General features: G+C 51.1%; 1 protein-coding gene and 1 long non-coding RNA gene across 28 annotated transcripts in view; one reads left to right on the top strand and one right to left on the bottom strand.

Moving 5' to 3' along the window:
* Positions 1-13,887, top strand: part of CAMTA1 (calmodulin binding transcription activator 1) — an 843,852-nt gene that overhangs the window by 826,764 nt on the left and 3,201 nt on the right. For 12 of the 27 annotated variants that reach the window (XM_070079345.2, XM_070079353.2, XM_070079346.2 and 9 more), the window contains 5 exons: positions 46-66; positions 1,183-1,376; positions 2,432-2,506; positions 4,961-4,991; positions 9,432-9,610. In XM_070079345.2, the coding sequence (XP_069935446.2) occupies positions 46-66; positions 1,183-1,376; positions 2,432-2,506; positions 4,961-4,991; positions 9,432-9,610 (500 nt within the window). The remainder of the gene's footprint in view (positions 1-45; positions 67-1,182; positions 1,377-2,431; positions 2,507-4,960; positions 4,992-9,431; positions 9,611-13,887) is intronic. The other 15 variants (XM_070079358.2, XM_070079359.2, XM_070079357.2 and 12 more) reach the window with 5 other exon arrangements.
* On the bottom strand, positions 1,680-13,887 carry LOC127493653 (uncharacterized). Its single transcript, XR_007924134.3, has 3 exons — positions 11,855-13,887; positions 6,738-6,882; positions 1,680-5,765 (listed from the first exon to the last, which is right to left on the bottom strand). It is a non-coding gene; the product is annotated as an uncharacterized LOC127493653 (long non-coding RNA).

Below are 13,887 nucleotides of genomic sequence, written 5' to 3'. Positions count from 1 at the left end.
GCAGCAATCTAACATTAATCTTGTATTTTCTGTTTCTCCCCCAAGCTGACATGGATAGCCTTGAAGGTAATGACACACCCAAGCCCTCTCACAAGCCATCCCACCCGAGTCACAAACCGCACACATCGCCAGCCCCTAGCAGGGCGGGCCCCTGTCCCGAGGTGGGCACGTGGTCATCAGTGAGAGGGGTCTGGCAGGATCGTCTCAGGACGTCCTCTCGGCTCACGTCTACCCTTCCACGCCAGTTGCCTGCAGCCCAGAGGCCGCCAACCAGGCGTCCCCTTTTCCCGGCGGGCTCCACGGTGGCCCCTGGGGGCCTGAGTGTGCCGTGTGCACAGATGAGGGTGACAAAAGCCCCACTTGGGCCACGCGTTCTTGTTGTACAAGACTGTCAGGCCCGTGGGTGAGAGGGCAGATCCTGGCGTGGGCCCTCATTCCCCTCACACATCCCAGGGTGCAGGGAGGCGGAGACAGGGACTTTCCGAGGGGCGTGTTCCTGCAGAGAGGAAGTTGCCGTGGTTGTCACTCCCGTCCCCAGAGTCACGGGCGCTTTGCTGCGCCCCTGCTGCCTGGGGCCTCTCGGCGAGGAGGAAGCCAGCTCTGTGGCTCCGTCCTGCTCCCGAGCAGCCCCCGGGTCTCCTCACTCTGCCACGTAGCTCTCGCGAGTGCTAATCTCTCACAGGTTAAACTGGCTTAAAGGTGTCAGCGTTTCATGATAAGCCTCGTATTTGGGACCTTGTAACTCAGTCAGAGACTTGTCACCCGGATGACAGTTGGAAGTCAGCTGCTGACGGCTGCGCAGCTCTCGGTGTGGGGGCAGGGCCGGGGTACAAGGAAGGACACACGGGTCAGACCTGGATAGGAGACCTCAGGCTCAGAGCAGATACTGAAAATTTTACTGCCTGAGTATGTTTTCAGACTCATCGGAGTCTAAGTTTGTTATGGTTAAAACTCCTTTCCAAGAAGGGGAACTATTTTGAGGGAAAAGCATGTATAAAGCAGTTTTTGTTTAATCTGAAGGCAACCCTTCTAGTAGTCCTTCACAGTTTGGAAAGGTAGGTGAGGAGATTCCTGCTCTGTCTCTCGTGATGAACCAAAGCAGAGGCCATGGGGGGAGCGGGCCCAGGGGCGGGCGAGCTGCTGCAGCTGCGCTTGTCATGGCCTGGCCTGTTCTCCCCGCAGTACGCACTTTATAAGAAGATGACCCAGGCGGCCATCCTCATCCAGAGCAAGTTCCGCAGTTACTACGAACAGAAGAAGTTCCAGCAGAGCCGCCGCGCCGCCGTGCTCATCCAGAAATACTACCGGAGCTACCGCAAGTGCGGCAAGAGACGGCAGGCCCGCCGGACGGCCGTGATCGTCCAGCAGAAGCTCAGGTGGGTCCCGGGGCAGGAGACGGCCTGTGCGGGGCCTGTGCGGGGCCTGTGCGGGGCACTGGCAGCCTCTGTCTTCTCCGTGCACTGCAGCTCCGTCACGTCCCATGGGTAACTCCTGCGCTGCCGGTCTCTGTGTGCTTAGCGCCAGGTATCTTGATGTCACCACCTAATTTCAACTTACCTCGAAATGGGGGAGGGCCAGAATCTCCACTCAGAAAGGTCTTACTCTGTTTAAGAAGTCTAAGTGGCAGTTGTCTAAGATGCAGAGTTGCTGCTACATGGAAAACCTTGCAAGAGTAGCTAGGGTTAGAGAGGGTCATAAAAGCTTGCAGCAGAGTGAGGGAACGCTGACGTAGAAAGATTTTAGGGGTGAGCGTTTGATGCAGCGCGGCCCACATCCGAGAGCCTGAGAGCCGGGGTTCAGGTCCTGCCTCCGCCGTCCATCGCGGCTTCTTGCTCAGCGCGCTCACCCTGGGAGGCGGGAGGCGACGGCTCAAGTACTTGGGTCTCCACCACCCACGGGGGAGACCCGGATGGAGTTCTCACCTCCCAGCTTTGGCCTGGCTCAGTCCTGGCTGCTGTTGGCATTTGGGCAGTGAGCCAGTGGATGGGGGAGGGGGCAGAGTGGAGAAGATTTTCTCTCTCTCTTTCTCAAATAAATTAAATATTCTTTAACAATTTTAAAAATGGAGAAAATAACAGCCCAAAGAGAGTATCAGACTCAGGCGAGTCAGCCTCTACACTAGGAACGCCCGTGTGGTGCCGGATGTCTTTTTCGACAGAGTGAGTTTGTAAGGAGCTGTGACGGGGCTTTGAGAGAGGACTTACTTTCAGTCTTTATATGGCCTCCCTGAAAGTGAGGGGAAGTGCCCAGCCCCCCGTCCTCGTCCAGTGACGCGCAGACTCAGTGCCCTGACAGCCGCAGGTGCCCGTGTTGTCGGGTTTGCCCCGTGAACCATGGAAGTAAGTCATTGGTTACCAGGAGTCGGCCTCCGGCTTTCGCACGTCAGGCTTCCCAGCGCCCTCCTGTGACAACAGCTTTCTGACTTTTTCAGGAGCAGTTTGCTAACCAAAAAGCAGGACCAAGCTGCTCGAAAAATAATGAGGTTTCTACGCCGTTGTCGCCACAGGTAGGTGAATCTCGGTCTGTGCGTGTCCGTCGCCGAGAGCGAGGCGGCGGCCCTGCCCGCCTTCACCGCCCACCGGCTCCCGTGGAAAGCTAATCCCTGGCAGGCAGGCAGGCAGGCAGGGGCGCACCCCGGACTACGGCGGGGCAGTGGAGCCCCTGAAGCAGCCAGGAAGTCGCCGCTGGCGGCGCTCTGGGAACTGGCCCAGACCCCGCGGTGCCTGTCGGGCCAGGGGGCTCAGGCCTCGGATGTGAGGACGACGTGCCGCGTGCTGCTCAGCTCCAAGTGCCCCTTACCCCGTGACTTGCAGGCCGCGTTGCAGTGTTCTTGTAATCCCTTCCTGTGCCAGTGTCTGTCCAAACCGAAAGCACGCGGAGTGTTCTGTGCCCCAGCAAAGGAAGGCGAACTGTCAAGGCCACCCAGGTTCTGTGATGCAGAATTTCCACTAAGCAGGTGGCGCCCTCTGCTGGATGTGGGGTGGCTGACAGGAAATGGCCCAGCAAAGCTGTGCAGGGTCAGAGGTCGCTGACATCCTGGGGGCCTTGCACTTAGTGGGAGGTGGGCTCCGCGGCCCCTCCCCACAGGTCCCTCCCCTCGCACGGGCGCTTTCTTGCTGAAGTTGGGGTCTTCACTCACACCCGGGGGCTGGAGAACATCATTTTGCTTCCTCTAAGTTTCAGTCCAGCCCAACCTCCGTCACAGTGGCCACGTCTCCCGTGCGCAGGGGGCCTCCCCAGTGGTTTGGCTGTGTGTTCCCTGTGCCTCTGTGTCTTAACACCTGCTGGAATTTGATCCTCAGAGGTCTTGTGTCACTGCCATTTGTATTTTTCTAACTCCTAAAACCATCGGATTGCTAACTTTGAAACGTTTGACCTTTGAGACTTCATAGGGTTTAACTGGTCCCTTGTACCTTTCTCTAAATCAACAAAACAATTCACTTAGATGGCTGTGGAGGGAAACACGCGCTGCCCCTATGTTAGCAACAGGGAAAACAGGAAGAGGGTTTCCGGGCCCGACGGGTGTTGTCCAGTGTGGAGGCTATGACGAGGTGCAGAACTGGGGGCTCCTCATTGCACACGGCAACTACCAAACGAGACAGCAGACTGCTACCAAGACTCAGAAGTAGGAAGTCCTGTTCAGAAACACATATGAAGCGTGGGACTCGGCTGTCACATAATGATCTTGATCTCCAAACTCGCCAGTCTCCTGCCTTGCCGCTTTGTCAGACACTCACCTGGCATCTGAGCGCTGGGGACCAACACCAGCAGCTGGGGTCTCCCGTCTGGCGAGCCCCGCGGACCTGGCCTGCCCTCAGCCCGACGTCTCCCTTGTGCACTCTGCCTCCTTCCCCATCCCTCTGGCTCCTGCAGCACCGAAGCCAGGAGACTGACCACCGGGAGCAGAGTCTCGTGGACGCTCTGCAGACGGGTTGCGTTTTCAAGAGCATTGCTGTGGCACAGTCCCCCGCTTTCCAGAATGTTCACAAGTGAACTTGGACTCCGCGATCACCCTCATTTCTTCGAGTCTTATCTTCAGACATTGAATATAGGTGGAGGTAATGCAGTCCTCTGGATTTTGAGCAAAGCACATAACGTTCTACACTTTTTTTTCTCTTCCTCTTTTTTTTTTTTTTTTTCCAAAGCCACGCCCTGTTTGTACACTGGGTGGGTTGAGAGAGTGGAATGCTTCAACAGGACATAAACTCCCCGAAGGCCCCTACAAAGGTCCCCTGCTTGCTCTCTGTGGGCTCCAGCAGCTGGGAGAGACTTCACGGAAGACTTGTAGCTTCCTTCGGCTTTCACCACTGAGGAAGGCCGCCAAGAAGGCTCGGTGTGAGGAGAACACGAGATGCTGGACCCTGAATCCCCGTTCATTATTTGGAAACAAGTAAAGATCGTTGCTGGCCCTTGACCTCGTGTTGACCAGACGTTAGATGTTAGGAAACAGCCCAGGGTTTCCCGTGACCGCTGTGTGTGGCCTGCAGGACTGGTGTTCATCTCCCACTCACTCCTTCGTGTTCCACCGAGGAATGTGAGAAGATGCTGAAAAGCTGTGCGTGTGCTGCCATCAGACTTGGATTTCCCTGGGGGCTTACGTCACCCTGGTGTCATCCTGGGCCGCCTGATACTGTTCTAAGGGAAACTGTCAATGTCTGTTGTCCCTTAGAAGCACAGAAGTCCATATTAAAGAAAACCTCGTGTGGCCCCTCTCAGAAGGGCAGGTAGACAGGGGCTTCAGGAATCAGTGAGAAGTGGAGACCCCGGCCCTGCTGTAAGACTTAAAAGTCAGTTGGTGAATTTTCCACCTGCTCGTTCCACATACCCCACTATCACTCGCCTTTTCTTTCTCCCCGAAAAAGAAGCCATTTTGTATTCCCTTTGGTTGAAAAGCAGCTGTTTGTCGATCCTGCCGTGGCCCTCTGCTAATAGCTCTCTGGTGTTGTTTTGCTGTCTAAAGCCCCCTGGTGGACCATAGGCTGTGCAGAAGGGTGAGTGCAGCTGCCTGCTAGCCAGTTCCTCTTCCTCTTCCATTCTCGGTATTTTGCTTTTTGCTTGCTTGCATGGGGCTGCAGCCTAGGTATGCCAGTAAGTTCCACCTCCATTTTGAATGAAATGAAATTAAATAAGAACTAACCCCAATTACTAACACTGCCGTCTTGCACAACAGGAGAGCAGTCGTGTACGGTAGACATACAAGTGCATGAGTGAGGGAGAGGGGGGCAGGCTCGGTGGAAGAGGCCTCCCGTGTAAAACAGTGGCCGCAGCACGAGTTGAACCCTAGTCAAGGCTGCGTTACGAGAAATAACTCGGCTTTTGCCGACATTGCCTGAGCAAGAAGGCACAAAGCCGGTCAAGTGTCTTGTTTAGGACGACTGTGGCCGAGTGCGCTGCCCCTGTAGTTTGGCTTTCTGAGTCTCCCTCTCCCTATGTGAGGAGGTAAGTCAGACACAGAGGCTTCCTTGCCAGACCCGCCCAGCACATGCGGTGTCACGCAGCTTCCAGGGCCAGGCTGGACAGAAAACGGGGGTGGGGGAGGGTGTGACGTCTCCCGGACCTGCGCCCTCTCTGCGCGGTGCAGAGTGGCTGTTCCAGTGGGGTCCATCGTTTAAAGAAGCGGCAGGGAGTCGGTACTCCACAGTAGGCGCTGCTGGTTTTCCTGAGATTTCAGAAGAGGTGCTGATTTGTCAGGCAAGAGGCAGAAGACGCCGCCAGGTGTGACTGGAACACACCTCAAGTTACAGTGAAGATTGAGCGTCAGAAACCTGTTAAAAAGCAGATAGAATTCACTAGAACTGGACTTGAGTTCAGATGGATTTGTTAGCTTTTTTTCTTACGAATTTGAAATACGGGCCTTATCTCAATCAAGTATGTTCAGCACCAACCCTAACTTCACATTAGTACTTTATTCAGTCCTTTTTAAGATTTCTCAGAGAAGACCATAGCTCAAATCTTAGAACCTCTGACCTCTGGAGGTGTGAATTATGTCCCAGTAACCACACTTAGATGCTGGTATTTATCTACTGTACTCTAAGCCAGGGGTTGGCAAACTTCCTATCAATTTCATAGATTTTATATTTTTAGCCAGGGGCTTGAAAACTTTTTCTTTTTTTTTTTTTAAAGATTTATTTTATTTATTTGAAAGACAGAGTTACAGAGAGAGGTAGAGACAGAGAGAGAGGTCTTCCATCCCCTGGTTCACTCTCCAATTGGCCGCAATGGCTGGAGCTGAGCTGATCCAAAGCCAGGAGCCAGGAGCCTCCTCCGGGTCTCCCACGTCGGCGCAGGGGCCCAAGGACTTGGGCCAATTTCTACTGTTTTCCCAGGCCACAGCAGAGAGCTTGATTGGAAGAGGAGCAGCCAGGACTAGAACCGGTGCCGGTGTGGGATGCCAGCATTTCAGGCCAGAGCTTTAACCCGCTGCGCCACAGCGCCGGCTCCTTGAAAACTTATTCTGAATGGGCCAGAGAGTAAATATTGTAGGCTTTGAGGCCACACAGTCTGTCCCAGCCACTCTCCCAGAGGAATGGCCGTGGCCACATCCTAATAAGACTATTACGAGAATGGACGCAGGGTGGGTCCCACCTGGGTCCCAGCCAGGGGCCGCAGCTTGCTGGCTTCTTCTTGCGTCACGGCCCTGTCTTTATGGAAGACTAAACCCATGGGTAGTCACTGCAGAAATTTGTGTTGAGAAAAGGAAAACAGAGCAAAATGCAGCTCCACGTGTTTACGTTTACCTGGGTCAGGCTCTTCAGCGTCCGGCAGCGGTTTACAGCAGAGGTGACTCAGGTCCAGAAGGTAGAGCAGGCTCAGAGACGTCTGCGTTGGAAATGCACGAGAAACGGGGGATACTGATGGCCGCCTCTGCCGGCTCCTCCCACCCTGGCAGACACAGATGATTTTTCTATTTAAAACAAAACAAACAAACAAACAAAAACAACTCCTCCAGGAGAGGAGATGCATGCTCTCGTAGCGGTGCAGCCGGCAGCTGCAGCGGGTTGCATGTCACACGCAGGGAAGCGGCGTCCTGGTAGAAGGTTGTTCCTGCACTCGGGAAGCTTGGGCGTCTCAGTTTGTTACCGGCACTCTCTGCAGAGGCGCTCACTGCCAGCGACAGCCCCCGCCTCCACCTCTCCAGTGCCTGCTGCATCCTGTCGGGAGCTCCCGAAACTCCTACTCATGCATGGGACGCTGGAACCTCATCATGGCCCTTACGCACGCCCACCCCTGCCCCCCCAGTCTTTAGGGAGTTTGAGTGACAGGAGCTGAGCAGCTGTCTGAATGGACATGGCACTTCCTACAGCTTTGCCTAACTGCCCATGACACCTCTCCTGGTTCTCACAGCGGCTCTGCCCCCACCACCCCCAAGTTGGAGTCACCCTGGGGAGGCAGAGCCTTCTCTGAGGAGGAGTCTGTTTCTGGAATGTCACAGAATATAATGTGCTCATTTTGTTAATTTACGAAGCACTCCTGTCTGAGGTCCTTTAGGGTGTTTGCATCAACAAGCATTTGAAAGCTTAGATTTGGGGCGGTGTTTGCATTTATGGGTCTCCATCATTGACCCGATCTGGGAGGAGAGGTGAGCAGAGGGGCCGTGTCCTTTGTCAGAATTAAGACCCTGTGGGCTCCCAGCAGCCCAGCAATCAGAAAATACCATTGTGTATGGAAATGAGTGGGGAAGAAGCACCAAGCCGCTGCCTCCTGTCCCTTCAGGCTTAGCCCAGGTCACCCACTCACTTCAGCACTACAGTTACCAACTTGTGGATGCTCCCCTAAGGGTTTTGACTTTTATTTTTTTTTCCTTTGTCTTGCATGTGAATTGTCCACTTAGGAGGGAACTTCAGAGACAGATGTTTAAATCAGTTTTAATTGTTTCTCAGGTAGTTTAGGTATTACACCAACTTAAGCAAATAACCAAAGGACTTTTGTGATGTAAGAAACTTTTTTTAGTGAGACCTAGATTTTTTTTTTTTTAAGATTTATTTATTTATTTGAGAGGCGCTAAGTTACACAGGGAGGGAGAGGAAGGGGGAGAGAGAGAGAGAGAGAGAGAGAGAGAGGTGTCTTTCATCCGCTGGTTCACTCCCCAAATGGCTGTAATGACTAAAGCTGGGCTGATCTGAAGCCAGGAGCCAGGAGATTCTTCTGGGTCTCCCACGTGGGTGCAGGGGCCCAAGCACTTGGGCCATCTTCCACTGCTTTCCCAGGTCATTAGCGGGGAGCTGGATTGGAAGTGGAGCGGCCAGACATTCCAATGGGATGTCAGTGTCGCAGTTGGAGGCTTAACGGCTACTCCACAGCGCCAGCCCCATGAGAAACTTTTAAAGTGCGCTGAAAACACCTGCTTCCAGTTGGATGGGTGTGAGGATGTCTAACAGGAAAAACCAGGGCAGTGCACATATAGAGGAAGTAGCCGATGACAGGCTTTGGAACAGACTCCATCTGCCTTAAACACAAATGCCCTTTTTAAGACAGAAAATGGCTTTCCACTTCTCTCCATGACTTTTCTGTAGCAGAAAATGATCTTCGGCATGAGAGATGTCCCTCCCTGGAAAGCAGCTCTAGGCAGATCCCTGCTTGCTTTGGGAGTCAGACTCCTGGGAGCAGTATTTTGTTACCATGAGCAGGGGCAATTCTGCTATGTAAATAGCCAGTTGGTAATCGCCCACCCAACTGTGTTCAGCAAAGGTTGGGTACACGTGTCCTAGTGGACTAAAAGGAAAAACACTTATTGGTTGCACCCCCCCCCCCTTTAGTTTTTATTAATTTGAAAGAGAAAGAGAGGCAGAGACAGAGATATCTTCCATCTATTGGCCAAAGCCAGGAGCCAAGAGCTTCTTCCGGGTCTCCCATGTAGGTGCAGGGGCCCAGGTACTTGGGCCATTTTCCATTGCTTTCCCAGGCCATTAGCAAGGAGCTGGATTGGAAGTGGAGCAGCTGGGACTTGAACCGGTGCCCACATGCCTTGCAGGTAGAAGGCTCTCCCCACTGTGCACGTCACCAGCCCCTTCGTTGCACATTTTTAAACAACAGATTTTCTCTGTATTTGAGAATGGAGTTTTCTAAACACTTCCCTCGCCGGAAGCACCGGCCACTTTGGTAAGTAGTGATTTCAGGGACGCGGCTCTGCCTTACGCTTCTGACAGCTGCGCTGTGACGTGGGTCCCCTCTGCAGGGCTTTCCCGGTTCTGGAAGTCACACGTACACTCCCAGCTCATGGGAACAGCACCTGGAGGCCTGCCCCTCGGGGGAACGGAGCCAGGGCCCGGGCAGCCCCCGCGGTGTCCCAGCCCTTCAGCTAGATTTGCTGTGAGGTGTAGTTTCCACGTGGCCCAGTCGGTTGGCTGAGCAGTAAGACGTGAATGTGGGATGTGTCATCGTGGGTGTATTTGGACTCTCCGAAGTAACTTTGTCTCACTTGCCTCTTTTAGGAAATGGATGTTTTTGGAAGACAGTGGTGTGCATTAAATTGCAGACAGCAGGCTCTGTGTCATTCTTACCGGGCCTCTCTGTCTTTTTTGTTTTGCAATCCCAATGAGATTTCTGGAAAATGGCGAGATCTCCCTTTCCCTAAATTCCCCACGAGCCTTTGCAGCTCTCAGAGCAACAGGTAACTCATCAGAAAGCCGCCCTGGCTGCCCCGATCTCTGACGCGCAGCCTTGCGGGAAGACACCTGCTGGCCTCCACTGACTCATGAAACATCTCTGGCTGAGCATTCCCGAGCAGATGGAACGAAGCAGCTGTGGCCCTGTGCTTCCCCACGCAGCCGTTGTTCGCTCTGGGTTTCCTAAGTTGTCACCGGACGTCTGCTGGAAACAGACCCCGTGGCTTCTGCTGGCTTTCGGTGCTGCTGCTTCCTCCATCACTTCAGTCACCCCAGTACATTACGATGCAACCACTTTTTTTTTGGGGGGGGGGTCTGGTTGAGACTACAGCAGTATCCCAAGGAAGGCGATGAGTCTCCTTAGCCTGGAACACCCGGGAAGACCCTGGGATTGTCCCCCAATTTAGTCGATGGTCACAGGCGAGGTGTTGCTGGCCTCATTGCCCCAGCTCCAGGTTACTGGCGGGAGGTTCAGAGATGCCCGCGGAGCTCTCCGGAGGGGACAGCAGCTCTGGTTCCCATCCCGTTAATTGTTTTTACAACCTCAGGAGAGAGAAGCTGCTTTTACGTGTCTTCCACGTAACAGGATTCAGACAGAAGTGCAATTGCAGTGAGATTTTTTAAAGTGACCTGGACATTTTTAGGTTCATTTTAGCCCCCAAAGTGTCTCACAGTTACATTCCCTCAAGAGAACCAAAATCCCAGGTCCCCGTAAGAAGGGGCGGGGACTGTTGAGCACCTGTGTTCTGAGTAATAGATGTATAGTGGCAGACACCAGATCCTCAGACTTAGTTCCAACTTGAAAGACTCGGGTCTGTGTGTACCGAGCTGACACTGAAAGCACACCTACAACACAGGGAATACCAGGCAACTGATCTTGGTTTCTAGTTTACACAATTTTTTTCCTCCCCTAAGTTTTTTAGCTATTTGTATGTCACGTGAACACATTTGTGAGGTGTAGGTAGATAGAAAAACATCAGCTTTTAAAGGATGATGAGTAGGCCTTAAGCCGACAAAAGCTTTGGAAACAGCCCAGAGCCTCTTGGGGATCGTTCACTTTGTTGACCGTAACAAGGCAAAGACAGATTCCTGTGGTAACAGGAAGCGCTCTGATTCTACATCGTATCAGAGAGAGGATTGTTCTGTTTCACTGGGGGCAATGTAGTATTCTGACATTTTTCCCAGTTGACATTTAATTTAAAACAATAAAAATCACCCCTCACGTCCTGAGTCATCCAAATGACACAAAACTCTGGTGTTTCAGGAGGGTAGGGAGAAGCTGCCCAGCTTCCTGTAGCCTTCGGGGGCCGGTCAGCACCTGCATGGTCTGTAAGATGCGAGTTGGAGAATGGGGCTTGGGTTCTTGCTGCGTGGTTTTGGATTTAAAATCCGATTGCCTTGTAAGATCAAGATGCACATCTTATGCAGAGGCCTCCCCCAACCAAAACCTTGTAGTGAGACCAGCGCAGTGTCTTGACAAAGGGGGACGTCCTGGCATTGAGAAAGCAGAGCTGTCAGTCTCATTTTCTACGTGGAACTTTCCAAATGGCTTCGATTTTTTTTTTTTTAGTAAATTCTTTTGAAAAAAAAAAAAAAACAATGAAATAAGAATATTAAGATTTTTTTTCTTTAGTCTGAGATTACTAGAAGCATTTGAAGTCAAGCAAACCTGGGTTCAGATCACTGCTGTGCTGTTTATTAACTGATCTGGGGCAAGTCGCTTCCTTCCTGTAAGTCTCAGGTTCCCCACTGACCTCTGGAGATGACTGCAGGAGGTAGCGAATCCCAGCAACCTGCACAGCACCTGCGAGGTCGTCCACGTTTCTTCCTCTTTCTACCTTTTCATCTAATTCCTCCTTTAATGATTTCCTGTAGAGAAATGTCTGTGCCATGTCCGTCATTCTAGCATCATGTGAAACACTAGCACGCTGCAGTGACTTCATGACAAAACCAAGAATGAAATTCTCCATCACTCAGGAGTTACAAGAGCCTAGCACGTGTCTGTGATGATTGGGGTGTCCTCATTTGTCCCAGGCAGACATTCTCTGTTCGTGGACGCATACCCCTCCTCAACTTGGTGATCCGTGAGGCCATCACTAATTTTATAGCAATTTTTAATGCAGTAACTCTAAAACCTTATGAAAACTTAATTGGTTTTCTAATTAGTTGTGAGAGAAACTGAAAAAAAAAATCATTGAAGAAACCAATGTGACCATTTAACTAAAAGAAAAATTTTTTTTTGTACATACCCTAACCAGCTGATACCAGGTTCTTTGGTAGAAACTGTAGGAAACATCTCAGCCTTATCATTCACACTCCTTTGTAGTTCATCTCAATGATGGACTTCACATTTTTGAGGCAGTCCTCTTCACTCTAGGAAAACTGAGAATGGATGGAAACCTCATCAGCGATGGAGTCTGTTGCATATCTGTGAATGAGTTCTGTGCTAGTGCAGAGATCAAATACGGCAGCGGTAGCATGCGTCTTTGGCAGTGACCGACAAGCGGGTCTGCACAGGTGCAGAGATTGCATGTCCAGAAGGGAAGGTGGCATCGGCGCATGCCTTGCATTTTTCCAGCCAAAGGGATGTTAGCATAGATACTGCATGTTTAAAAATTGAACAGAGACTGTAGCATGTTTCAATTTTTAAAGGCCATTTATTAATTATGCATGTCCAAAAGGAGGGACCTAGAATGATGCACTGTCCCGTACTGTGATAGGACCCAAACCACCTTAAAAAGGTATTCATCCATGGTTTACTTGATTATAAAATGTAAAACCAGATAACATCTGGCTCTAGTTGTGAACCTAGCAGTGTATTCCAAATGTGCCTGTTAAAAGAATCCGAGATTTAGGAGCTAACTGTCACATGTACGTGTCACGCGAGGCCCAGCCTGGGCTTGGTATAGGTGCAGAGTAAATCAAACAAGCGAGTTTTCAAACACAGTAGCTCTGTTGGGTGTTGCTGATGGAAACGTGCTGCAGCATTGCTTCTGGGGGCCTCCTGTGTTTGAAGAGGCCGTGTCAGCCCTGCAGAATTCCCAGAAACCCTCTGTGTGGAGGGGGGAACCGCAGTCACCTTCTCTCGTTGCTGGGACAGCGTCTCGTTCCGTTGCTTCTGACCTGGGTAGCACAGGAATGAAACCTCTTTTTAAAAGCATTTTCTTCCTGCTCAGGGATCTGTTTAGAAAGTAAACTAGCATTTGTTTTAAAATGAAATTTTAGTTTTACTGGTGCGACTTAAGGTAACAGAAAAGACTTCTTTGAGAACTGGAAACTTATTTGAAATTATTGACCCCTGTATAGGTCCAGAACAAGTCAGACTTCTTGTCTTGCTACCGAGGGAGAGAAACTAATGCTTCTCTTGTACCAAAATCAGGCACTCATTCCCTTTCTGGAGAAACAAATGCTACTGTGTAGCATGCTGTACTGCAAAGCCTGACTTCATGGCCTGCACTGACTTCATCTGGTTAATCAGCTGTTAGGGGAACTGATAATTCCTTGTCAGTATAGAGGACTGTTCCCTCAGTTTACAGCTGCTTGCCTGCCACCCAGTCTATTCAAAAAATGGGCAAACTTTTAAATGAAAAATACAGATTGGAGGTGGTAATTAATGATTTGCTGATGTGGCTTTTCCATCAGTCCGTAACAGTTCCATTTAAATTTGCTCACAACCGTATATTTGATAAGCAGAACAGAGTGTGTTATCAGTGTTACACACACACTTGCTGTCCATCTGGGGGCCCTAAAGAGAGAAACCTCAATGTCTTTTTAAAAAAAAAGTCACATGTGGATTGGAAGAAGAGAAAATCAAAGACTCCACAGCACACAAGGGCAAGAGTGAATTGTGCAGAGGTACTCAGGTTCAAGATAGCCAAGACTTCAATTCCTCAGTACACTGAGAGCTACAATGAATGTATGTGCACTTCCCCTGTGGAGCTCTAGGGCTTAGTGGTGCTCCAGCCGGCCCAAAAGTCATTTGAAAAGGTAGCCTTTCCTAAGCTGACCCTGTTGTTACACTCAGTACAGGAGACTGATTTTGCTGTTCTTAGAGCACTTGATGGTACAGCACATTTTAGAGCAGACAAGATTTTTAATCACCCTAAGAAGGGTCATTCTTCCCTTTCGGGTGTTTTTCCGGCAACTTCCCAGAAGTTTCTTTTGCCATCAATCCTGAAGAGGGTTGCTGTCCTGGCTTCTCAGTCCAGAGCGAGTGGTAACGCCCCTCTATTCAGTCACAGTTTCACTATATAGTTATCACCTGGTGTTTTCTTTGTTTCTC

The sequence above is a fragment of the Oryctolagus cuniculus genome, chromosome 7 (genome assembly GCF_051225735.1).
Source record: "Oryctolagus cuniculus isolate XC-2025 breed Fujian yellow rabbit chromosome 7, ASM5122573v1, whole genome shotgun sequence".
In the NCBI taxonomy this organism is placed as follows: Eukaryota; Metazoa; Chordata; class Mammalia; order Lagomorpha; family Leporidae; genus Oryctolagus; species Oryctolagus cuniculus.
This window is presented reverse-complemented; position numbering and strand designations above follow the sequence as displayed.